At 39.5% G+C, this 25,712-nt stretch overlaps 4 protein-coding genes, 2 long non-coding RNA genes and 1 pseudogene across 7 annotated transcripts; 5 read left to right on the top strand and 2 right to left on the bottom strand.

Moving 5' to 3' along the window:
- Positions 1 to 745: 745 nt before the first annotated feature.
- Positions 746 to 2,797, top strand: LOC137714251 (uncharacterized). The gene is made up of 5 exons (XM_068453507.1): positions 746 to 1,693; positions 1,778 to 1,939; positions 1,988 to 2,168; positions 2,256 to 2,416; positions 2,531 to 2,797. The coding sequence occupies exons 1-5, from the start codon at positions 746 to 748 to the stop codon at positions 2,795 to 2,797; spliced, it is 1,719 nt and encodes a 572-aa protein (XP_068309608.1).
- A 4,736-nt stretch (positions 2,798 to 7,533) lies between these two features.
- LOC137714235 (uncharacterized) lies at positions 7,534 to 9,190 on the top strand. The gene is made up of 4 exons (XR_011065422.1): positions 7,534 to 7,632; positions 7,733 to 7,895; positions 7,997 to 8,070; positions 8,887 to 9,190. It is a non-coding gene; the product is annotated as an uncharacterized lncRNA (long non-coding RNA).
- A 1,303-nt stretch (positions 9,191 to 10,493) lies between these two features.
- Positions 10,494 to 12,200, top strand: LOC137716158 (UDP-glucose iridoid glucosyltransferase-like). The gene is made up of 2 exons (XM_068455565.1): positions 10,494 to 11,073; positions 11,201 to 12,200. The coding sequence occupies exons 1-2, from the start codon at positions 10,593 to 10,595 to the stop codon at positions 12,073 to 12,075; spliced, it is 1,356 nt and encodes a 451-aa protein (XP_068311666.1). The 5' UTR covers positions 10,494 to 10,592; the 3' UTR covers positions 12,076 to 12,200.
- A 2,568-nt stretch (positions 12,201 to 14,768) lies between these two features.
- Positions 14,769 to 16,314, top strand: LOC137714699 (UDP-glucose iridoid glucosyltransferase-like; annotated as a pseudogene).
- A 2,269-nt stretch (positions 16,315 to 18,583) lies between these two features.
- Positions 18,584 to 20,469, bottom strand: LOC137716227 (uncharacterized). Of its 2 annotated transcripts, none has more exons than XR_011065657.1 (6): positions 20,291 to 20,469; positions 20,115 to 20,177; positions 19,909 to 20,014; positions 19,495 to 19,587; positions 19,340 to 19,419; positions 18,584 to 18,777 (listed from the first exon to the last, which is right to left on the bottom strand). It is a non-coding gene; the product is annotated as an uncharacterized lncRNA (long non-coding RNA). The 2 variants fall into 2 exon arrangements; XR_011065656.1 differs by having other exon boundaries at positions 19,495 to 19,556; positions 19,909 to 20,010.
- A 2,208-nt stretch (positions 20,470 to 22,677) lies between these two features.
- On the top strand, positions 22,678 to 24,451 carry LOC137716185 (UDP-glucose iridoid glucosyltransferase-like). Its single transcript, XM_068455596.1, has 2 exons — positions 22,678 to 23,335; positions 23,460 to 24,451. Exons 1-2 carry the CDS (start codon positions 22,855 to 22,857, stop codon positions 24,332 to 24,334), a joined length of 1,356 nt encoding a protein of 451 aa, XP_068311697.1. The 5' UTR covers positions 22,678 to 22,854; the 3' UTR covers positions 24,335 to 24,451.
- Positions 24,452 to 24,707: 256 nt separating this feature from the next.
- Positions 24,708 to 25,503, bottom strand: LOC137716208 (17.6 kDa class I heat shock protein-like). The gene has a single exon (XM_068455621.1). It carries the CDS (start codon positions 25,393 to 25,395, stop codon positions 24,943 to 24,945), a length of 453 nt encoding a protein of 150 aa, XP_068311722.1. The 5' UTR covers positions 25,396 to 25,503; the 3' UTR covers positions 24,708 to 24,942.
- Between the last annotated feature and the right edge of the window lie 209 nt (positions 25,504 to 25,712).

Below are 25,712 nucleotides of genomic sequence, written 5' to 3'. Positions count from 1 at the left end.
CGTACTTATATTACACCCAGGCTTATCGTACAGACCACTTTAGGTGGTTCCGACTCGTGTGCAAGTATAGTTAGTGATATGGAGAATTTAGCTCTAGATTCAGCTGTACAGGTCACGTTAGGTGACTCCGGCTGACAGATTGTATGGCATTGATGTGTTGTTAGCTGAGCACTTGCATTTTACTTCGAGGTTTTGGCATATCATATTTTCCGAGCAAGATGTATATATATGTATATTCTATTTTCTGGGAAGTATACAGGTTTTAAGGCGAGGGGTTAGAACTTGTTTATGAAATGGTTTTTGAAAAGCTTTGTTTTTGCCCACTCACACTTTCTGTTTTGCGCCCCTCTAAGTTCTAGTTGGCTAGCACGTTTGGTGGCTTCCCTGAGGATTTCCCCGGCATATTTGACAGACTATTACCAATGTAGGACCGCCTTCAGGTGTGCTTTTGTAGTGTCGTTTTCTCCAGGACTGCATTAGGTCTTCGTGCTCTGAACTTTATTTTCACACTTACGCTTGCACATGTATGTTATTACTTTGTGTAAAGCTAGTTTTTATTTATTTGTACTACTTTTATTATTATTTTATTAGCTTCCGCACTGTGCACATGGTTACGTCACTTCCACGTGACGGCCAACATGCCCTGATCTTGATCGGGGTGTGTCAGTTTGGTATCAGAGCCTCGGTTTGGCAGTCCTGTACTTTTGTGAGTATCCTAATGATTTTGGTGTCTTCTGTCAGAATTATGCCGCCTCGTCGGGAACCACGTCGCTTTGCTGAGCCTAGTTTCCCTGATATAGCTCAGCTGGGGGAAACTATTGCTACAGCTATTCATTCGGCGATCCGCCTTCCCCAGATGACTCCTCTGGAGACTATGTATAATTTGAAGTTGGATAAGTTTGAAGGCAACGAGGGTTATGAGGGCGCGGAGCGGTGGCTAGAGCATATTGAGAAGACTTTTCGTGTTTTGCATAATCAGGGGATTCTCCTTGTCGAGAAGTGGGTAGAGACGACATCGTGGTTCTTGGGTAAGGATTCTGCATCCTGGTGGGAGCAGGAACTTCGTCGTTTGACTCCAGCTGAGAAGACTGATTGGGATGTATTCCGAGGGTTGTTCAGAAGAAGGTTTGTGCCTCCTGAGTATATTGACCGAAAGAAGCAGGAATTCACTGAGTTGAGACAGGGGAAGTTGACGGCAAATGAGTACTACCGGAGGTTAACTGATTTGTCTCGCTATCATCCTGATGTTGCTGGTAATCCGGCGGAGATGCTTCGTCGTTTCCGTTTAGGCACTAAGAAGAAGTGGTGTTCGATGACGACCACTACCTATTGTGATACCTACCAGGAGTTTTATGAGATTCTGCTGAGAATTGAGGATTCAGAAAATATGCTGAGCGAGAGTGAGGAGGAAGAGAAAGACGGTAATCAGATGAAGGATGATAAGGGTAAAGGTCAGGCGTCGCTCGGACCTCGTAGGACACAGAACTTCAAGAGGGGTGGCACTAGTTCTAGCTCTTTTAGCGGTGGTTTTAGCGCCACTGGTCAGGGTCGTGGAGGTAAGTTTGCTGGTGGTGCTAGAGGCCAGAGACAGGGTGATGTTGGTAGAGGTAGAGCCCCAGTTTGTCGCAAGTGCAATAATCGGCATTTTGGTGAGTGTAGGCGAGGCAGCAATGGCTGCTTTACTTGTGGGCAGGTGGGACATCGGGCTGCAAATTGTCCCCAGAGTCAGCAGAAGCCTCAGTAGACTTTCTTGCCACCACCTGTACTGATTCAGTAGATTCCGGGTCCGGGTAGTTATGGGCAGACAGGTCGAGGTGGTGCCTACTACTATCAGGGTGATGTTGTTCCTTATGCCCCGGGACAGTATCAATATCCCCAGGACCCATATTTTCAGGGTGGTTATCCCCAGTATTCTGGTGGTTATATGCCGTATCCTCCAGTTCCAGCAGGTGGTTCTCAGTGGTTTTAGGGATGACAGATTCAGCAGGGGGAGATTGCTACGAGTAGTGCGGGGTCTTCGAGGCAGTCTGGTCAGCCTAGTCAGGGGCGTGGCACTCAGAGTCGTGGTGGCCAGACGAGCAGAAGTCGAGGTGGACGACAGCAGACCCAGAGGCGTATTCATAATATTTCTCTACAGGACGCTCAAAACAATCCAGATTTGATCATGGGTACGTTAAATATCCTTGGTTATTTTGCTAGAGTATTAATTGATTGTGGTGCTACACATTCTGTGATTTCTCATACATTTGCTCAAGTGACGCAACCTCACCCCACACCTCTAGGGTATGATTTAGAGTTCGCTATGCCTAGAGGGGAGAGAAGTATTATAGATCGTGTGTACCCAGGATGTCCAGTAACAGTGGAGGATGTGGTTATGCCAACTGATCTTATCCCGTTGGATATTGTTGACTTTGATGTGATTCTAGGCACGGATTGGTTGCATTTCAATCGTGCCAATATTGATTGTTACGGGAAAATAGTTACGTTCCACCGTCCTGGATTACCTGTGGTTACTTTTGTGGGCGAGCAGAGTGGGGTGAGACATGGCGTTATTTCGGCCATGCGAGCGAAAAGGCTGTTATCTAAGGGTTGCCAGGGGTACTTAGCGCATGTGGTGTTGGATGTGGCTGCTCCTAGTAGAGTTGAGGATGTGAGGGTAGTCAGACATTTTCCCGATGTTTTTCCTGAGGATTTACCTGGTTTGCCACCAGACCGAGACATGGAGTTCACCATTGAGTTGCTTCCAGGTACTAATCCTATTTCATTGACTCCTTATCTATGGCTCCCGCTGAGTTAAGGGAATTGAAAGTTCAGTTGCAGGAATTAGTGGATAAAGGTTTTATTCAGCCTAGTACTTCACCTTGGGGAGCTCCAGTGTTGTTTATGAGAAAGAAAGATGGAACTTTGAGGCTATGTATTGATTACCGGCAATTGAATCGGGTAACGATTAAAAACCGTTATCCATTGCCGCGTATTGATAATTTGTTTGATCAGCTTCGAGGTGCTTGTGTATTCTCCAAGATTGACTTAAGGTCTGGATATTATCAGCTGAAGATTAGAAGGGATGATGTTCCTAAGACGGTGTTCAGGACTCGTTATGGTCATTACGAGTTTCTCGTTATGCCATTTGGATTGACGAATGCACCAGCTGCTTTTATGGATTTGATGAACCGGGTGTTCCAGCCATATTTGGATAGGTTTGTTATTGTTTTCATCGACGATATTCTGGTGTACTCTAAGTCTAAAGCGGAGCATGTTCGACATCTTACTTTGGTGTTGAAAAGGTTGAGGGAACACCAATTGTATGCTAAGTTTAGCAAGTGCCAGTTTTGGTTAGACCAAGTTGCGTTTTTGGGGCACGTCATTTCAGCTCAGGGTATTTTGTAGTGTCGTTTTCTCCCAGACTGCATTAGGTCTTCGTGCTCTGAACTTTATTTTCACACTTACGCTTGCACATGTATGTTATTACTTTGTGTAAAGCTGGTTTTTATTTATTCGTACTACTTTTATTATTATTTTATTAGCTTCCGCACTGTGCACGTGGTTACGTCACTTCCACGTGACAACCAGCATGCCCTGATCTCGATCGGGGTGTGTCAGATTTACCCATATATATATATAATATTGAAATAGTTATCAAAATACTAACCCCCAAAGTTTTATGAAAACTAATAGCATAATATGTGATAGGTTTTTCCGAAAACCTTAGCATGCCATAAAATCTCTTATAAAACATATGTCGTATATAGTGTGCTAAATAGTGGTATCAGTGTTGTCCGAAGGCACATGGAACTTTTCCTTCAGAACACTTCCTTCACGAGTATCAATTGCCCGTAGGCTCCTATAGCACTCAACCCGAAGGTCAATATAAGTATCATCGCCCGTAGGTAGAACATTGACCACTAGATACACACAAAACATTGAATATATTCTTTCAAACATTATATCTCAAAGACATCTTCATAACATATAGTCATCCATCATATATACTATAAAGAAGTGTAAAAATAAGTTCATAAGCAGTATATAGTCATCCATCATATATACCACAAAGAACATAAGTTCGATAAAATATGGTATTCCAAAATATTTGCAGTAAGCATGATAATCATAAGTATAAATCTAATTTACTCATAAAACGTAACCATTAAATCATTCTTTTCATCTATGCATTTATACTATTAAAACATGCATTTTAGAAGAGATCCACTCATAGATACTCCGCCGTCGAAAAGCCATGCATACTAGCGAAGACGAAAATCACCACAATAAGTGCACCTAAGCACGTAAAGGGTCCACTTAATAAAACTCTATCATAACGGTTGAATTTGGGAAAACGGACATCAAAAACAAATTTAGGATGTTGAATTACCCTAAGAAGAGTCTCGGGTAAATTTCGTAAAAGTCAACAAAAAGACAACGCGGGAATATTTTCCATTGAATATTCCAAAGAATATTCCATCAAGTGGGTCAAACGGGTTTTGGGCTTGAGGCTACCAGGTCGGAGGCCTAAGTTCGTAAGGCCCAAGAGCCTGGGTCCAAAAGGCTTCTGGGATGGATGGGTTTGGAAGTCGGGCTGGGCCTAAGGCTTGGGTTGGGCTCAGCTTAAAGGGCCAAGGTCTGGGTTTTGTTCAGTGGGCCGAGGCCCGGTTCTCGAGCCGTGGGTCGGCCGATCTCCACAAAGAAGAACGCCAGAGCTTCTAAGCTCCAGTCAACACAAAACTCCACAATTTCACATCAAACCAAAGACCAAAATGAAGTTACGAAGGAGAGGAAGGATGTCGTACCTATCCAGTGGCCAGTCGTGGTCAAAAAACGGATGGGAAATGGCCTGGAACTCACAACATTCTTGCTGGAAAACTAGGGAAGTTTCCCCGAGTAGTTTTCTATTTCAATGTTCCCAAAACACACTTATTAACAATCCAAAACAAGGAAAAAATGAAGGTTCGAGGGTAACAAGGCCTTACCTAGTTGGAAGGTAGCACGTTTTTCGACGAATTGGTGTGCCAAGCAACTCGGGTGGTCTTTGTGCTTCACAGAGAAGGGGAGAGAGAAAAAGAGTAAGGCCCAGCGATGGTGGTGGGTGATTGTGCCCTTGTTGATGTTGTTGTTGTGTGTACTCTTGGGGAGGTTGGATTCGAAGAGAGAATGAGATGAGCGAAGACGAGGGAGAAAGACGGAAATGGAACCGAGAAGGAGAGAGAGAGCCTTGGGCCCTGGGGGACACAAACCAAAGGTGGGCCCCTCTTGGGCACACCTAATAAGATCCAAAACAATATTTTAAACCAAAGAATCCTCTAACCAAAATGAAATTACAACATTGCCCTTTCGTTCTGTAAAATTGGAGACAGGTTGTTACACTTACCATCTTATTAATTTTTTAATTTGGGATAATAAAACAGTCCATCTTATTAAGTATAACTAGTTTTTGTTATAATAAATTTAATTAAATTCTGAAAAATTATAAATCCGCCTAGTCCACTTAGAATTGGTGTGCCAAATTTTTTAATTTGGGTTAATAAAACAGTCCATCTTATACTCTCCGTCTAGGCCTACTAAGCGTTAAGCCCCAGCCGGCCACCTAACTAGCACCTAGCATCTTTTAGAATCATGTGGTGAAGACGTTAAATATGGTCCCCCTCTGATTGTGATGAGCAGTGGATAAACGACAGAAACAACCCAATCTTTCAATGTTGCCCATCATGCAATTTCTTCAGCTCAAAATGATTTTTCACAAATTCCATTTGACTGAGATGATTGACCATTTGGTGCATGAATTGTTCTTATAGCCCTACTTTCCTAAAGTCTTTATTTTGTGGGCCCGTGAAGACTGAATACATAATAGTTACAAGATTGTATTAGTTTTGACAACTTAATAATTCAAAACCAACTTTAAATCCATGAACCATTAGAAAACTCATTTTCTTGTTTTACTTTATTAATTAAGTTGTTAAAAAAATTTAAGCCTTTGGATCTAAACTAATTACAATCTTGTGGCTAATATGCATTTGGTCATCACAAGTCCTTAAAACCGAACCTTAGGAGAGCATGACTCTTTGTTCTTACATTAAATTTATTCACAATTTTATTACGTTTGATTATGATTCGTGCAAAATCCAGATTTTTTTAGGTCAATTTTGCCACTTCACAATGAAAGTGAAAAATGAAAATAATCACTTGTCAATTTTTTGTTTGCTTTATTAAGTTGTCAAAATTTTTACGTCTTTGAATCTAAACTAATACAATCTTATGGCTAATATGCATCTAGTCTTTATTCACAAGAGTCATGCTCTTCTAAGGTCTTGATTTTGAGGACCCATGAGAACCAAATGCATACTAGCCATAAGATTGTATTAGTTTAGATCCTAAGACTTAAAATTTTTGACAACTTAATAAAGCAAAACCAACTTAAAAGTCCATGAACCATTATATTAAATTTATTCACAATTTTATTATGTTTGATTATGATTTGTGCAAAATCCAGAATTTTTTAGGTCAATTTTGCCGATTCACAAGCAGAATGAAAGTGAAAAATGAAAACGATCACTTGTGAATTTTTCATTATCAGCTCATTTGTATGATCTTTGTTACAAAAAATTGATTGATCAATCATCTTGAACAGAAACCTCCAACTTTTGGGTGTGACAGGAAATGTGTGGAATTTTGGCGAAGGAAGGTGTGTACTATTCTTTGGGGCTTGAATTTATGAAAGAAGATTGATTTCTACGCTTTCCTTTTGGGAAAAAAAAAAAAGGTGTGAAAATCATTTTTAAGGGCAGGAAATGTGTGGAATTTTGGGGAATGAAGGTGTGTATTATTCTCTCTGGAATTTTGGGGAAGGAAGGTGTGTACTATTCTTTGGGGCTTGAATTTATGAAAGAAGATTGATTTCTACGCTTTCCTTTTGGGGAAAAAAAAAAAAAAGTGGAAATCATTTTCCCTTACAAAATTGAGTTCGAAAAGTAGGCTCATGCAAAGTTGATCCAACGAATTAATGGATAAAATTGAGCTTAGAAATCACTTCCCTTTATGATATTGATTTATGGAAAAAAAATGGATGTATATGTATGTGACATCCCGTCCCGAAAATATTGAAACGTACATTTGAAATTATAATTTTACCCCTAGTTCGTTACTTTACGTGTAGTTTTATGTTGTGTGGTGTTGTAGGACCACACACACTCATACACCCCGTCTCACTCTCCCGTGTTTTCCTCTCCCTCTGTCTCTTTTCTGTCTCTCTCTCTCTCTCTCTCCCGAGCTCTGTTCTTCCTTCTTCTTTCTTCAAAAACGTACGGACAACACACAAATCACCCAAACCTTGATGGATCGAAGGAACCAAGGGCATTTTTGGACTCGTGAAGCTCGTACGAGTGCAACCATACCATTTTCAGGTGAGAAATCCTTCGTTTTCATGTCGATTCGAGGTAATCCGATTTAGGTACTATTCATGCAAACTTAAACTAGCATGTTTTTGGGATTTTGAAGCTTGTAGGAAGCTTGGTGAGGTCCTAAGGAAGCTCGGAGTGCTTCGTTTGAAGGAATTGGACGTCGGGATCATCGTGGTCAAAGTTGGCCGGAGCTTTCGAGGGGTTTTCCGGCGAATCCACGGCGAGTTAGGGGTCAAGGCAGGTATGGATGTGTTCGTCTCGTCAATACCTTCATTTTGATATATAGTACGTCGAAAATGGTTAAGAAATGAAGAAGTTATGACACTTTGAAGTTTACCCAGAAATTCCGGCAAAACACCCACCGCCGGCGAAACCAGTCCGGCGACGCGAGGAAGAAGACGCGCGCGTGGGCAGCGCGTGAACAGGGCGCGTGGGGGCCCGTGAGAGCTCCAAATTGAGTTCTGAAAATTGTCACGCGTTCGTGACGTCGTGTAGATCACCGTGGTATATTCATACACCCAAATTGAGCAACGTATGAGAAAGTTATGGACGAATGTTTGGTGTATGTGCGTTAAATAACGTCAATTTGGTTACTGTTTGTATAGGTGAAAATTATACAGAAGAAGAATGTAACCAATCTAAGGAAGGCTCAGGGACTTACGAGACGTCGATGTGATATGTGAGTGGGCTTTTGTTTTCCGTATATACCTATATACATTTATATTCCCAGAAATAGATTAAAAAGGGTTAACTGATTTATGCCATGCACTTTATTATTATCACTTATGCATCATCACATGCATTAGTAGCGGCATACATTTATATATGTGTATTGGTGCTGTGGACGCACAGGTAAGTGCCAGGTAAGTGGTATTCATGTTTGTATTCAGTAATAGTTTGAGATGCTTAGAGAGCTCATAATCTGCACCCCCGGTGTTAGTGCTCCCGCCCAGAGAGGGGCAGAGTCCTTCACGTGATGTTCACCCGCACCACACGCTCGCCTTGGATCCAAGTAGGTGCATAGCCTTGTCGTGCAGACCACATTAGGTGGTTCCGACTCGTAGGTGACCCGCGATTCTTCGCACAGTCTTCACGTGATCGTAGCACTAGAGCGTATATATTACACCCAGTCCTGTCGTACAAACCACGTTAGGTGGTTCCGACTCGTGTGCAGATTCAGTTATTGAGTTGAGATTGGAGATCTATATGCAGCCGTACAGGTCACGTTAGGTGACTCCCGGCTGCCAGATTATATGTTATTGATGTGATTTACGCTTGAGCATTTACATTTGATTATGAGATTCCATTGTGGCATATTCTCGAGCATGAATGGCATATCATGGAGCATGATTGACATATCTATACATACGTATATATGTTCATTTTCTGGGAAGTATACAGGTTTTACGGCGAGGGGTTAGAATGTATTTTGTTAAAGAGTTTTCAAAGAGCTTTGTTTTTGCCCACTCACGCTTTTGGTTTTGCGCCCCTCCAGGTTCAAGAATTGCAAAGGTGTGGTGACTACGAGGAAATTCAACGGTGTTCTGACAGAATGGACCAAATGAGGACTCACCTTCGGGTGTTTCATTTTAGAAGTTATATATTTTAAAGCTTCCGAACTGTGCAAATGGTTACGTCACTCTCACGTGACGGCCAACATGCCCTCCTTCGGGACGGGGTGTGTCAATGTAGGTGGTTTATTGTAATAATATTTTAATTGTTGGTGGTGTTTAGAATTTTTTAGTTAAGATGGTAAATACAAATGTCATTGTGTAAGGAGGCAACATTTCTCCATTTCAACAACCACATATTTCCTGAAATAAAAATTGAGAAACTTTAACGAAAAATTTTTGGTACTGTTCACTTTAACAAAAAATCATAATTTTACACGAAAAAGTCAATCCTGATATTATTCACTTTATCTTTTATTTTGTCCTTATCGTTAGAACAATTGTTCAACAATTAATTAAGGCCTTGCCCCAATGGAAAATTGTTTTTAGCAAAAAGGAGGCGAATAAAGTGGTGCACAGATTAGCACAAATGAGTCTAAGTTATGATAATCATATTCTTTGGTTGGAAGAACTTCTTAATGTAATTGTGGATCTTCTCTTAATTTGAGGATAGTAATTCTTAATTTGTTTGGTGTGGGACATTTTTTTTTCCCTTCGACTGGGTTGAAATTCCTAGCAAAAATTTTATCGAAGCCCACTGTGTGCACTATATCCTCATTGATTGTACGTAGTCATATCGTTAATGAATAACGTACCTTTTCTAAAAAAAAGAAGAAAAAAAACTTTAGGTATTGAAGGAAATACTAATTCAACAAGGACAAGTAACTTATCCTAATCTCTAAGCGATGAAGACAGCTTCTTGGATACTCCTTGCCTAACAATGTAACAGAAGGAATACTAATTCAACAAGGACAAGTAACATCAACCTAATCTCAATAATTCCACCAACCAAATGCTATGAATCCTCCAAAAGGAAAGTTCTATGGAAAATACAATTTTACTAACCAAATTATACTTTTACCACGTTTTCATACCATATTTTTATCATCTTTTTTACAGAGATAGGATTTTACATATGTTGATGACCCTACCTTTATTAAAAAGGTAGTACAAATGTAATATGAAGAATATGATGACATGTGCATGGTGAAGAACTCTTATATTGTTAGCGAGAAACTTGCTTACCTAAGCATTTGCATGTGATTTGATATCTTAGTGGATAGTGTTAAATTTCCAACTACTGCATCCCATGAAACACCCCCCCCCCCTCTCCTAAAGTAAAGTAACAATTTTGAATCATTCTAATTTGTAAAAAAAAGATAATAATAATAAATAATCACCTATATGTGCTCATATACATCATCATGATATTCTGTGCTAATAATATAATGTAATGTGATGAAGTTAAAATTTGTGGCATCATATTATTAATTTGTGATACTAGGATGGCAAATCGGAGATAAATATATATTTTACATTCAGTCATTGTAATGAATAAATCAAAGAATAATCCAAGAGCTAGAATTTAGGGACTTATGCAGAAGGTAAAAAAAAAAGGATGTTTTTAATAACTCTCCTCGATAAAAGCTGTAAGGGTTTCAATGAAGCAATCAAAGATTTAGAAATCCAATCACTCTAACCTTTTCGCGTGTGTGCGCGTCTCTCTAAGAGAGAAGAGAAAGAGGGAAGAATGGAGATGGAAAAGAAAACACAGAGTACCAGGTTGGTCTTATTCCCATGTCCATACCAAGGCCACATAAATCCAATGCTTCAGCTGGGTTCCTTCCTTCACTCAAAGGGCTTTTCCATCACTGTTATTCACACCCAGTTCAACTCCCCCAACCCTTCAAACCACCCGGATTTCACCTTCTTTCAAATACAAGATGGCTTGACAGCTGAAGAGATCTCATCTGGGAATGCAATAGCCATTCTGCTGGCTATAAATGCCAACTGCAAAGTGAGTTTCCGACAACGCTTAACTCAAGTTATGGAACAGGAACCCGAGAACAAAATCACCTGCGTTATCTATGATGACTTTATGTACTTCACTGAAGCTGTAGCAAAGGAACTAAACATCCCAAACATCATGTTACGAACTACAAGCGTTACCAATTTTCTAGCTCGTACTGCTCTCCTACATCTTCATTCAAAAGGTCACATCCCATTCCCAGGTATGTGCCATATATATTTCCTAATCAGAGTACAGAATCTACGTCTATCATTCTGCAAAGCTATTCTAATTCCCAGATGTTCGTTTTTCTTACATATAACTAAGAACACAAAACCGTTGGATTGCAGACTTTCAGTCAGACAGTCCGGTGCCCGATTTTGATCACCTCAGGTTGAAGGATCTGCCCACCAACAACTTTGACTCATTAGAAAAGTACTCGGAACTAGTCGTTAATGCACACGATGTTAGGACAGCATCAGCAATCGTTTGGAACACCACTGATTGGCTGGAGCAATCATCACTGGCACAGATCCATCAACAATGCCCAGTTCCAATCTTCTCCATAGGTCCTCTTCACAAGATTGAAGCAGCAGCTTCTAGTAGCTTACTAGAAGAGGACACCAGCTGCATTGGGTGGCTCGACAAGCAATCTAACAACACGGTTATTTATGTAAGCTTGGGAAGTGTAGCATCCATCAGTGAGAAAGAGCTCGCCGAAATGGCTTGGGGATTGGCTAACAGCAAGCAGCCTTTCTTATGGGTGATCAGACCTGGCTCAGTAAGTGGTTCAGATTGGATTGAGCTATTGCCTCAAGGTTTCATAGAAGCGATTGGAGAACGCGGTCGCATTGTAAAATGGGCATCCCAGAGGGAAGTTTTGTCCCATCGTGCAATCAGAGGGTTTTGGAGCCACTGCGGTTGGAACTCAACGCTAGAGAGTTTGTCCGAAGGGATTCCAATGATATGCCTGCCGTCTTTTGGCGATCAGAAGGTGCATTCAAGGTATGTTAGCCTAGTATGGAAAGTAGGGATACATTTAGACAATAAGGTAGAGAGAGGAGAGATTGAGAGAGCTGTCCGGAAACTGATGGTAGAGGCTGATGGGGAGGTGATGAGGGTTAGGGCCAAGGATTTGAAGGAGAAAATAGAAGTTTCTTTGAGGAAAGGTGGTTCTTCCTACAAATTATTGAATAAGCTTGTAGAACTTATCATGTCACTTTAATTATGTATTTTTTACCACAACCTTGAATAAAGTTTCCTGCAGATGGATGCAAGAAAGAATTTCTTTGTAGTCCGTCCTCACCTTTGAATAAAATAAACGAACACAGCCCGGGATGGACCGGGATTTGAAAATGAGGTGGGCGTGATCTAAAATTAAGAACATATTGTAATCATACAAAAGAACTAAATTTAATCACAGACACGCACCTAAGTCATACATTTAATCACACAAATACACAAACTTTTCATACTCCGACACAAAACGAGGTTTGCCCGGAAGTGGAACTCCGATAGAATAAAGTCCAACCTCCTCCTTCGGAATGTTATCGAAGCAATTAGACTAGTGCTTAAGGGAAACCAGAAGTGACCTATAACCACAACATTTCTAATTGATTCTTGAACAATGTCGTCGCTTGTCTAACGAAAGTACCCCCTTACATTTGAAACTAATTAAGTTTGAATTCCAGAATTTGAAGCTATACAAGTTTGAATTCCAGAAATGGACAATAATGAGAAGTTACAAGTTGAAAAAGGATCTAATTAACTGTAACACCCTATAATTTTCCGATACAAACCGATATATCATTGCCAAATACTAATTGCAAAATGCAGCCTATGGTCATCCACTAGCTAGATTCGAGAAAGTGGCCAGCCATTCAATTACATTACTTCTCGACGCTAACATGCACTTCCAATGTTCTTATTATAACTAAAAACCTTCATTAAAGGAGTTGGGTGGCTGCACTGGCTGGTATTGCAGCACTTGAAAGCTGCCACCCCAACCATTCCCTTTGGGCTTCATTCTCATAAATACTATTACCAATTTCACAAGAACATTAACTTATAAACACCTACATTTTGCGTACAATTATGGTGGAGACGTTGAATATCGATACCGACAGAAAGAAACCCAATCTTTCAGTGATGCCCTACATGCAATTTCTTCAGCTCAAGGTGATTTTGCACGAATTCCATTTGACCAAGATGATTGACCATTTGGAGCATGAATTGTTCTTACAGTCCTGCTCTTGTAGGGTTCTCAAAATGAGGATCTGACGACTCAATGCATGTTAGTCACAAGATTATTTAGATCCAAAGGCCTAAAATATTTGACAACTTAATAATCAAAACCAACTTAAACTCATCTTCTTGTTTTGCTTTATTAACTTGTCAAAAAATTTAAACTTTTGGATCTAAACTAATACAATTTGTAGCTAATATGCATTTGGTCCTCACAAGTCCTCAAAATCAAACCTTAGAAGAGCAGGACTCTTGTTATTGTATTAAATTTATTCACAATTTTATTATGTTTGATTATGATTCGTGCAAAACTCAGATTTTTTTAGGTCACTGTTGCCAATTCACAATGAAAGTGAAAAATAAAAACGATCACTTGTCAAATTTTTTAATTATCAACTCATTTATATGATCTTTATTACTAAAAATCTGATTGGTCAATCATCTTGAACAAAAGGATTGGCAGGAAATGTGTGGAATTTTAGGGAAGGAAGGTGTGTACCATTCTTTGGGGCTTGAATTTATGAAAGGAGATTGATTTCTAATTTTGAAAAAGAGTAATGTTAAGAAGACTAAATTTTGAAAACTAAAAGACATGGAAGTTGATGATTGATTATTACTTAAGCATTGATAAACGTGCTCATTTTTATTGGTGACACATAATTTAATTTACAAATATAGTCTCCAAATTTAATTTCCGTAGTATTACTCTTTGACAAAAAAGAATGTGAAAATCACTTCCATTTATAAAATTGAGCTCGAAAAACAAGCTCATGCAAAATATGTGATTCAACTTACCGATGGATAAGATTGAGCTTAGAAATCACTTCCCTTTACGATATTAATTTATGGATAAAAATTAAATGTATATGTAAGTGGCTTAGTGTTATAATATTTTAATTTTTGGTGATGTTCAGCATTTGTTTTTGTTAAGATGGTAAATACAAAATAATGAAAATTTCCAGGAGTCACTGTAAGGAGACAACATTTCTTCATTTCAAAAACCACATTTTTCCTGAAAAAAAAATTAAGGCTAAAACAACTGCTCAACAATTAATTAAGTTAAAGGTATTAAACTTTAGGTATTGGAGGAATACTAACTCAACAAGGACAATCAACTTATCATGATCCCTAAGAGATGAAGACATAGCTGCTTGTTTTTCCCTTGTCTAACAATATAACAATGACAATAAAATTATCTTAGAGCAAAGATATTATCTGCAATTGTCATCAATCCCTTCTGGAAGGGATGAGAGAATCAGCCGTTACCACTTACGGCTTTAATCCAGGAAGATATAGCCAAAGCAACTGGTAGCTGAATAGTTATAGCCTATAGATGCTCGTATACACCATTATCATATTTTGTGCCAATAATAGTGTAATGTGAAGAAGCTAAAATTTGTGGCATCGTGTTATTAGTTTGTGATACTGGGATGGCAAATTGGGATGTATATATATATATATTTTATATTCAGTCATTGTCCTGAATAAATCAAAGAGTAATCAAGAGCTTGAATTTAGAGGCTTATGCAGAAGGTAAAAAAGGATTTTTTAGTAACTCACCTCTATATAAACTCCAAGGGTTTCAATGAAACAGTCAAAGATTTAGAAATCCAATCACTGTAACCTTTGTGGGGGTGTGCGTGTGTCTCTAAGAGAGAAGAGAAAGAAGGAAGGATGGAGATGGAAAAGAAAACACAGAGTAACAGGTTGGTCTTATTCCCATGTCCATACCAAGGTCATATAAATCCAATGCTTCAGCTGGGTTCCTTGCTTCACTCAAAGGGCTTTTCTATCACTGTTCTTCACACCCTGTTCAACTCCCCCAACCCTTCAAACCACCCGGATTTCACCTTCTTTCCAATACAAGATGGCTTGACAGCTGAAGACATCTCATCTGGGAATGCAGTGGCCACTTTGCTGGCCATAAAAAATCCAACTCCACAGCAAGTTTTTGACAGCACTTGACTCAAGTTATGGAACAGGAACCCGAGAACAAAATCACATGCGTTATCCATGATGACCTTATGTACTTCACTGAAGCTGTAGCTAAGGATCTAAACATCCCAAACATCATGCTACAAACTATCAGCGTTACCAATTTTCTAGCTCGTACTGCTCTCCTACGGCATCATTCAAAAGGTCGCATCCCATTCAAAAGGTCACATCCCATTCCCAGGTATGTGCCATATATATCTCTTAATCAGAATGCAAAATCTATGTCTGTCATTCTGCAAAGCTATTCTAATTCCCAGATGTTCGTTTTTCTTACTTATAACTAAGAACACAACACTGTTGGATTGCAGACTCTCAGTCACTGAATCTGCAGCCCGATGTTGATCACCTCAGGTTGAAGGATCTGCCCACCAACAACTTCGACACATTAGAAAAGTACTCAGAACTAGCCGGTAATGCACACAATGTGAGGACAGCATCAGCAATCGTTTGGAACACCACTGATTGTCTTGAACAATCATCACTAGCACAGATCCATCAACAATGCCTAGTTCCAATCTTCTCCATAGGTCCTCTTCACAAGATTGAAGCAGCAGCTTCTAGTAGCTTACTAGAAGAGGACACCAGCTGCATTGGGTGGCTCGACAAGCAATCTAACAACGAGGTTATCTATGTACGCTTCGGAAGTGTAGCATCCATCAGTGAGAAAGAGCTCGCCGAAATGGCTTGGGGATTGGCTAACAGCAAGCAGCCTTTCTTATGGGTGATCAGACCTGGCTCAGTAAGTGGTTCAAATTGGATGGAGCTATTGCCTCAAGGTTTCATAGAAGCGAATGGAGAACACAGTTACATTGTAAAATGGGCACCCCAGAGGGAAGTTTTGTCCCATCGAGCAATCGGAGGGTTTTGGAGTCACTGCGGTTGGAACAAACCCTAGAGAGTTTGTCTGAAGGGATTCCAATGATATGCACGCCATCTTTTGGTGATCAGATGGTGCATTCCAGGTATGTTAGCCTAGTATGGAAAGTAGGGCTACATTTGGACAATGAGTTAGAGAGAGGAGAGATTGAGAGAGCTGTCAGGAAACTGATGGTAGATGTTGCTGGGGAGGTGATGAGGGTTAGGGCCAAGGACTTGAAGGAGAAAATAGAAGTTTCTTTGAGGAATGGTGGTTCTTCCTACAGTTTCTTGAATAAGCTTGTAGTACTTATCATGTCACTTTAATTGCAACAAAAATGTATTTCTAAACACAACCTTGAATAAAGCTTCCGGCAGATGGATGCAAGAAAGATTTTCTTTGTTGTCCATCCTCAACTTTGAATAAAATGTCCTATATATTGTAATGCATAAGTTGGTAACACAAATATAGAACTTGAAGGAATAGAGCAAACTAAGAGGCGTGGTTGGTTCAGTTAGAGTTAGGGCACTAAAATGGTCCAACTAGATTTGCTCTTATATTTTGTTAGGTATGCTTTATGCAGAACCCAAACAATTTGTACCCAAACATCACATATGGCCGTGAGGAGAACAACAATGTGAGTTGCCTCAGTTCAGTACCCTACAACAGAAGGTATTACGTAACCGAATAAACAAAACAATAGATATACATCCATTCATCGTTAGGAGAAAAACTTCATTGTGGACATCCATACCATGTGACCATGCCCCGCACACAAAGCACTCTCCGCATTTGTCCCGCATACCCACCCACAATTCAAGGTCATCTTCAGCTGTCATTTGGAACAGCGTGGAATGCCCCGAACAATCATTGCTGGTACGGCTCCAGCAATAGTACCAAATTCCATTGTTTACTATCGATACTCTGCACGAAACTGTTCCATCCCTATATATAAGCTTGTTGAAAGAGGACCAGAGCTGTATGTCATGGCTCGATAAATAAGCACACTACTCTGTCATCCATGTAAGCCCAGGAAGCATAGCTTTCATGGACACTGGACAGTAAAGATTTACATATTGGCAATGGGGTCTGGCCAACAGTGAGCAGCCTTTCATGTGGGTGTTTCGGACGGACCCCATATCAATGCCCGAAGGTTTCCAAAAAACGGTTGGTGAAAGGGTCACAGTGAAATTGGCACCCCAAAAGCAAGTCCTGGCACACAGGGTTGTGGGAGGGTTTTGGAGCCATTGCAGCTGGAATCCAACCGCTGAGACTATCTCGGAAGGAGTCCCATTGATATGTAAGGATCAACAAAATTTTCCTTTGAATACGGTGATGAGAATTTGAATACGAATTTGAACTTGGCTGCAAAAGAACGAATATACTACCATAATTAACTAGTCTAACTCACATTTGTAAATTTTCTCATTTATTTTGTAAGAACAAAATTTTCTTAAGAATATACTGTAAACATACAAAAGAAGTAAACTTATATGATTCTGAAATTTTATTAACAAACAAAAAAATACAAAGTAGATGGCACTAACATCAAGTTCCACACTACATATGTGGAGCCTAAAATAATCCCAAAAAAGACAAGTGGACATTTATCTGAGAAAGACAAGATTGCACTTAATAAATGGACAGGCTTCTTAGATGCTCCCACGCGCAGCTCACATCCATGAAGGTCTCAGCGGCTGAATTCGACTACCCACAGCTCATCTGCTCTTGGCAAGGAATTAAAGATAAGCATTAATTACCCAAATCCTATCTTTAATACATTCCCAATTGAACATTGATTCCAATCAAGTAAGTAATCACAATTTAAATAAATAATGGATAATTACACTATTATCTCAAGATATTATTTCCTATTTAATATCTTGTGAATATTTCTACATAAACACCTTGGCCATTAGGATGCTGCTACGTGTAGGGTAAAACCTTAACATTGTGGCCAGCCCTATCCCTATAAATACCCCATATTCTACCAAATTTTCAGAAATTTTGCTACCCCTAAAAAAGCCTTGAACACTTTACTCTCTCAGAGAAACTGACTTAGACATCTGAGATCCATTGGCCTAACCACTCCCCTCCCACCTCGTGGGCGCATGAAGTTTAGGTCTTTGATCAAAGGTGTTAATTGTTTTGCAGGTGCATTTTTATCAAGACTGAAAACAGCAGAAATTTGCATCGACAAATTGGTGCTTTCATTAAGAGCTGATTCAAATACTCGAAGAAGTCTCTTGCATTTGTTTCTTGACTTTTTTGTTACATTGAATTTCTCACACGTCGTATCAATTAATTTTTCTTAGAAAAGTTTCTTGATCAATCCCTGGAGAAAGGATACACACTACTAGAAATTTGGCTATAAGCCATCCTTTTCATTGATGGCTATTGTCAAGTGTTGCCACTCACATTGGTGGCAAACCTCTATGGTCACCAAGCACCCACTAAACTAGAGAGTGTGGCCTATGTAGAGGACTCTATTGTAACAATGGCTACCAATATTGCATTGGTGTCTTTGCTACAGTGTCACCCTAATTCACATCGGTAACAAAGTTGCAAAATAATATTTTTTAAAAAAAAAAAAAAAAAAAAAGATGCCCTGTGTGGGCACCCAAATTAGAGTATCATATTTCTTTTTCTATTTTTGGTGAGAAAACAAATTGTTATATCATTAAAATGTAAGAATACAACTATAAATTTGCATAACTGATATTTTATAGAATTTTGTACAAATGTTGTAACCAAACTTTAAAAAGTCTTCGAACCCTTTGTTTCCAAGAGCTTAATCATCTCAATAACTTGAATCTGATCATCAGCTACAACCTGCACCCAAAATCAAACCCACAAATTTTGTAAGAATAACGTTAACTCAAGTCCAACTGAAAGTGATTAGAGTTGAGGACAACACTGAGATATGACATATAAATACCAAGGAAAAGTAGATTTTCAAGGGGTTTGCAGTCATAATTTACCATACAAAAATCTCCACAAATTCACTGCAACCCTTCTACAACTTCAACTAAGAACATATTAAATTGACAAGTTCATGAACATGCAGACTACCTTCAACCTTGAAACAACAAATGATCTCCCCATCAGCGTGGGTATTCAAGAATAAGATAAAGAATGCATAGATACTATATTTATGACCAATGGGCAGAGGACAAGATACAACAAAGCATTTACATATGAATGAGGGAGAACAGGAATGAAAATGGAATATCAGTGAAGAGTGCGCGCATCTTCACACATATAAATGCATTAACATTTTCTTTTTTTTCAGAAACTCAAAAAACCAGGAAATTCCAATACAAGAGATCACCAACTAATGATCAAGGCAGATACAAAACAGAAAACAAAAAAGTGAGTTCTAATTGAATTCAACCTGCATTGCAGAAATGAACACTGTAGCTTATATACATTCTCAATGTCCTCAGCAAGTCCTCTCTCCAATGGCTCTGCAATCTACAAAAGGTTTTTAGAAGATTATAATTTAAAAACTGAATCACATAAAATTTCTGAAATTAGGTTGCTTCTTACCATGGTTATTTTATTCTTCTTATTGGATGTTTCAGCAAAGCATTTGATTGACGAAGGCTACACTGTTTCACAAAATGAAACAACATGATCAACCTACAGACAAAAGCATATCCATCAAGAAAAGAAGAAAATAAAATTTCACATTCTTAAGGGGTAGAAAAATTACTTTAAAAAGAAAAAACGTGAAGATCACGAAGATTGTTGGAGACTGATTCCAAAAACAAATACAAACATAGTAAAATTCAACTCAAATTCGTGCAATATAATATAAGCCAAACAACCCCAATTTTCTCAGGAAACCAAAAAACCCCAAGAAATAAAAAACGAAAATGTGAATTCCAGGGTCTAATAAAAAAAATCAAGATTTAAAAAAAAGAAAAAAAAAAGAAAAAAACAAAGAATGTGGATCCGAACCTTTCCTGGCCGGTGGTGTTTCAAATCTGGACCTTGACGACCTTATCGTCGAGCCGAATGCTTCTGGTGGCAAGGGAAACCCAAAACTAACCATCGCTATCTCTGACTTTTTAAATATTCAGACAAAAATCAAAGCACAAACCACCAAAAGACCCAAATAAAAAAAATTAGCCCAAAAATACAAAGTGCAAAGATAAATTATATACCTGGCCCAAAAAGGGTTTGCAAACTCCCACAACAAAACCCTAAAGTTGGAAGATAAACGTTTCCTGCAACCAAAAACAAAATCAGACAAAAGATCCACACGCAAAATAGGAAAAAAATAAAGAAAACACTTAGCAGTAATCCAATTTTACAACAATCAATTAAAATTTTTTCTTACCAGCCAAGCACAAAATAACGGCACACAGCAACCAACGCACCCAAACCATTGCGATTTTTCCGCGGAAAACAGCGGGAAAAACAGGCCAACCACCCTTCTAAACGATCGGATCGCGATGAAAATAGCGAGACACACTCAGAGAAACGCAAAGAGAGAAGGAAAAACAGAGAGAAGAAAAGAAGAGGAAAAGAAAAAGTGAAAGATGTTGGAAGTGGAAGTAAAGGTGGAAGATGCTGAGGAAAAGAAAAGGATAAATTAAACTTTCATACCTTAGGTTTGGAATCTATTTCAATTCCTTACAACATCTTCAAAAAATTTCACTTTCATACCTTAAATACCATTTTATTTCAAAATAATACCTCTGTTACATTTTTCATCCATTGATCCGTTAAGTACTGACGTAACTTCTACATATATATACCACGTAGTTGCCAAATGTCTATCACATGGCAAAAAATATAACTTCTAAATTTCTTAAAAAACCTGAATTTTCTTAAAAAAAAAAATATATATATATATATATATATTTGAAACTCATCCCTAAACCTGCACCCCCTAGGGAGAAAAGAAATAAAAAAAAAGACCAAACCCAGTTCGTCCCCTCCTTTTCATCTTAAAAAACCTGAAGTATGAAAGTATAATTTATCCAAAAGAAAAAGTGAAAGATGCTTCCAGTATCTTTTCTACAAGACGCAACGTGGCCAAAGCTCAACCAAAAAGCACCTTTCAAACGAGAGCAACACCTGCAAACAAAAATGAAAGAAGGGCAAAATAGACAATTTGGGGGTGTCTAACTTCATATTTATTTGGGTCCGAAACTATTGTAGAATAGAATTATTAAATGAAAAAATAATTATTTTTTACAGATAAAAAGGAGAAGACTGATAAAGAAATAAAAAAACAGATCCCAAAATTGAAAAAACATGTAAAAAGTGTTTGGTGTAATTTTAAGAAATAAAGTTAGTTAACAGACACCAATCATTGGTCGTTGATTTCTTAAGGCCATCAATATCAATGGCATCCCACTATAAGGCCACCAAAAAATAGTAAGAGTAGCAACTTTATATCTATGGCCACTAATTGCAAAGAGTGTGCAAAAAATGGTGTGCAATGAGCATAATTCTAGTAGTGACAATGGTAGGAAATTCAGAAACTAAGACGAACAGAACTCGTACATACAAGGATTTGGACCGAAGAGTGGAGGCGAGGACATAACCCCACGACAGCGATTCTTAAGGCTCAACGCGACGGCAAGAGGAACCCCACCGCTGCAGAGCCGCACCACCACCATTGCCATGACCCAGCAGCCGTGACAAGGCCACCAGGCCATGGCACCACTTCCACCGCCGTTGCCTTTGCAGCGCCGCACCCAACTAACCTGTAATTCCAATGTTCTGCAGTCATTGCTTCTTGAGCAAGCAGTCATGCTTGAACCTGTTCAAATTCACGGGATGCAGAGCCATAGGTCTATACTGACAATATTTCAGACAAAATAAGAAAAACAAAAACAGTTGAAGCTCATAACAAGACAAAAACATCAGCATTGATTGATAAAATATCTATTCATTACAATGAGATTTTCCATGGACAAGTTTTCATATTTTGAAATCGTTGCGTAACGATCTCATTTTCGATACTATCAAGAATGTCTTTCTCAATATATGCAATCCAGCTATCATCCATCCTTTGATCTTCCATTTGATTGAGTAACCGGTTCTTCACAATCCTCGTAGCACAAAACGCCCTCTCTACAGTAGGAGTTGCAACTGGTAAGATAAGTGCCAATGTCAACAGCAAGTAAACTAATAAGATAAACACTGTCTTTTTTGTCTCAACCATTTTCTGTGCAAGATCCGCAATCCCATTCAATCCTGAAAACTCAAAGCTGGAGCGCAAGTCCATAATGTACATCTTAAGTTGATCTTCAAGTATCATCAAGTCAAGCGCAGAAAAGTCATTTGGGTAACTGAGCAAGCCAAATCAACTTTTTCTTGTCATAGGCAGAGAATTAATCGCTTGGATTCAAATTCTTTTAGACCAAAGATATTTTATCTGCAATTGTCATTAATATAACAATGACAACAAAATTATTTTAGACCAAAGATATTTTATCTGCAATTGTCATCAATCCATTATGGAAGAGATGAGAGGATCAGCCGTTACCGCTTACCGCTTTAATCCAGGAAGATGTGGCCAAAGCAACTGGTAGCTTAATAACTGTCACCTATATGTGCGTACTATTTTGTGCCAATAATATAATGTAATGCGAAGAAGCTAAAATTTGTGGCATCGTGTTATTAGTTTGTGATACTGAGGTGCAAATTGGGATGTATATATATTTTACATTCAATCGTTGTACTGAATAAATAAAAGAATAATCAAGAGCTTGAATTTAGAGGCTTATGCAGAAGGTAAAAAAGGATTTTTTTTAATAACTCTCCTCTATAAAAACTCCCAAGGGTTTTAATGAAGCAGTCAAAAATTTAGAAATCCAATCACTGTAACCTTTTGGGGGTGTGTGTGTGTCTCTCTCTCTCTGTAAGAGAGAAGAGAAAGAGGGAAGGATGGAGACGGAAAAGAAAACACAGAGTACCAGGTTGGTTTTATTCCCATGTCCATACCAAGGTCACATAAATCCAATGCTTCAGCTGGGTTCCTTCCTTCACTCAAGGGGCTTTTCCATCACTGTTATTCACACCCAGTTCAACTCCCCCAACCCTTCAAACCACCCAGATTTCACCTTCTTTCCAATACAAGATGGCTTGACTGCTGAAGAGATCTCATCTGGGAATGCAGTGGCCATTTTGCTGGCCATAAATGGCAACTGCACAGCGAGTTTCCGACAGCGCTTGACTCAAGTTATGGAACAGGAATCCGAGAACAAAATCACCTGCGTTATCCATGATGACCTTATGTACTTCACTGAAGCTGTAGCTAAGGATCTAAACATCCCAAACATCATGCTACGAACTACCAGCGTTACCAATTTTCTAGCTCGTACTGCTCTCCTATGGCTTCATTCAAAAGGTCACATCCCATTCCCAGGTATGTGCCATATATATTTCTTAATCAGAATACAAAATCGTCTATCATTCTGCAAAGCTATTCTAATTCCCAGATGTTCGTTTTTCTTATTTATAACTAAGAACACAACACTGTTGGATTACAGACTCTCAGTCACTGAGTCCGCTGCCCGATGTTGATCACCTCAGGTTGAAGGATCTGCCTACCAACAACTTCGACACAGTAGAAAGGTACTCAGAACTAGCCGGTAATGCACACGATGTGAGGACAGCATCAGCAATCGTTTGGAACACCACTGATTGTCTTGAACGATCATCACTTGCAAAGATCCAGCAACAATGCCCAGTTCCAATCTTCTCCATAGGTCCTCTTCACAAGATTGAAGCAGCAGCTTCTAGTAGCTTACTAGAAGAGGACACCAACTGCATTGGGTGGCTCGACAAGCAATCTAACAACGCGGTTATCTATGTAAGCTTGGGAAGTGTAGCATCCATCAGTGAGAAAGAGCTCGCCGAAATGGCTTGGGGATTGGCTAACAGCGAGCAGCCTTTCTTATGGGTGATCAGACCTGGCTCAGTAGGTGGTTCAAATTGGATGGAGCTATTGCCTAAAGGTTTCATAGAAGCGATTGGAGAACGCGGTTACATTGTAAAATGGGCACCCCAGAGGAAAGTTTTGTCCCATCGCGCAATCGGAGGGTTTTGGAGCCACTGCGGTTGGAACTCAACGCTAGAGAGTTTGTCCGAAGGGATTCCGATGATATGCCTGCCGTCTTTTGGCGACCAGAAGGTGCATTCAAGGTATGTTAGCCTAGTATGGAAAGTAGGGATACATTTAGACAATGAGGTAGAGAGAGGAGAGATTGAGAGAGCTGTCCGGAAACTGATGGTAGATGCTGATGGGGAGGTGATGAGGGTTAGGGCCAAGGATTTGAAGGAGAAAATAGAAGTTTCTTTGAGGAAAGGTGGTTCTTCCTACAAATTATTGAATAAGCTTGTAGAACTCATCATGTCACTTTAATTATGTATCTTTTACCACAACCTTGAATAAAGTTTCCTGCAGATGGATGCAACAGAGAATTCCTTTGTAGTCCGTCCTCACCTTTGAATAAAATGTCCTATATATTGTAATGCATTAGTTGGTAACACAAATCTCTGAAGGAGTCCCAGTGATATGCCAACCATATGTAAGGATCAACCAAATTTTCTTTTGAAAGTGCGACATTATAAACTGATCTAATTTACGGCGATGAGAATTTGAACAAGAATTTGAGCTTGGCTGCAAAAGAACGAATACACTACCATAATCAACTAGTCCAACTCACATTTGCAAATTTCATCATTAATTTCTTAAGAACATACTGTAAACATACAAAAGAAGTAAACTTATATGATTCTGAACAAAAATAGACAGTAGGAGTGAATTTTATTAACAAGCAAAAAAATACATAGTAGATGACACTAACATCAAGTTCCACACTGCATATTACATTAATTTCAGCTAAAAGCATCACAAACACACACCTACGTCGTACATTTCAATCACACAAAGACATAAACTTTTCACATTCCGACACAAAACGAGGTTACCCATTATCTTAATTTACCCAGAAAGTGCACCCGATCGCTTCAATCATCGCCGGAAATTTCAATAACCCTGACATCGCCCCCGCCGGCGGCGGCCGCCAACTTAGGAACAGTCACAGTGAGCACTCCATTGCTCATGAAAGCCTTGAGCTCCTCGATCCTCGCGTCGTCCGGCAGCTTCATCCTCGTCGTGAAGCTGCCGCTGTCGGTGCTGATCTGGAGCACTCGTTCGTCCTCAAGCGAAACGAGCACTTCCTCGTTGGCGAACGCCGGCAGCGCCGCGGTCAGGACGTGGGCATTTCGGGTCTCTCTCCAGTCGAGCCGGGAGTTTACGGAAGAAAACGGATTGAATTCCCGGAGGACGTTGGAGATTGGGGAATGGAATGGAAATGCTCGGAATGGGAAATCCGTGAATGGGTCCCACAGGTCGAGGGCCGATGAGAGATTGTCGAAGTCGTCGCTGCCTCGTCGCTCGTTGATTGGGACGATCGACATCTTTGTCTGGAAAACAAGTAGGAGAGGAAAGTGAGGAACTTTGAGGTTGGTTGCGGAAGTAGGAGCTGAGAGTGCTTGTTGGCGGTTTTGTGTACTGACAACGTGGATTGAGGGGAAGGAGCTCGCAGGTTCTAGAAATTAGGTGGGCCCTGGAGGGCATTGGGCTGGACAAAATGATCCATGAAGATGTGATCAAACAAACCAAGAAGTTGGGCCAGAAAACCGGACTGAACCGGGGGAAGTTGGGAAATTGGAAAGAAAATGGGACCGAATCGGAGGGAGTAGTGATGATACCAACAATTTGATCACTACTATCC

The sequence above is a fragment of the Pyrus communis genome, chromosome 14, assembly GCF_963583255.1.
Source record: "Pyrus communis chromosome 14, drPyrComm1.1, whole genome shotgun sequence".
In the NCBI taxonomy this organism is placed as follows: Eukaryota; Viridiplantae; Streptophyta; class Magnoliopsida; order Rosales; family Rosaceae; genus Pyrus; species Pyrus communis.
The sequence above is the reverse complement of the archived record's forward strand: the minus strand, read 5'-3'. Positions and strand labels throughout refer to the sequence as shown.

What these genes read in the sequence shown, in the direction of transcription:
- LOC137714251 (XM_068453507.1), top strand. Translation starts at nt 746, where the DNA reads ATGCCGCCTCGTCGGGAACCACGTCGCTTTGCTGAGCCTAGTTTCCCT. An exon ending in GCTGCTTTACTTGTGGGCAG is followed by an intron (nt 1,694 to 1,777) that starts GTGGGACATCGG and finishes CTGATTCAGTAG; the next exon opens with ATTCCGGGTCCGGGTAGTTA. An exon ending in GTTATATGCCGTATCCTCCA is followed by an intron (nt 1,940 to 1,987) that starts GTTCCAGCAGGT and finishes CAGATTCAGCAG; the next exon opens with GGGGAGATTGCTACGAGTAG.
- LOC137716158 (XM_068455565.1), top strand. Translation starts at nt 10,593, where the DNA reads ATGGAGATGGAAAAGAAAACACAGAGTACCAGGTTGGTCTTATTCCCA. An exon ending in AGGTCACATCCCATTCCCAG is followed by an intron (nt 11,074 to 11,200) that starts GTATGTGCCATA and finishes GTTGGATTGCAG; the next exon opens with ACTTTCAGTCAGACAGTCCG.
- LOC137716185 (XM_068455596.1), top strand. Translation starts at nt 22,855, where the DNA reads ATGGAGACGGAAAAGAAAACACAGAGTACCAGGTTGGTTTTATTCCCA. An exon ending in AGGTCACATCCCATTCCCAG is followed by an intron (nt 23,336 to 23,459) that starts GTATGTGCCATA and finishes GTTGGATTACAG; the next exon opens with ACTCTCAGTCACTGAGTCCG.
- LOC137716208 (XM_068455621.1), bottom strand. Translation starts at nt 25,395, where the DNA reads ATGTCGATCGTCCCAATCAACGAGCGACGAGGCAGCGACGACTTCGAC.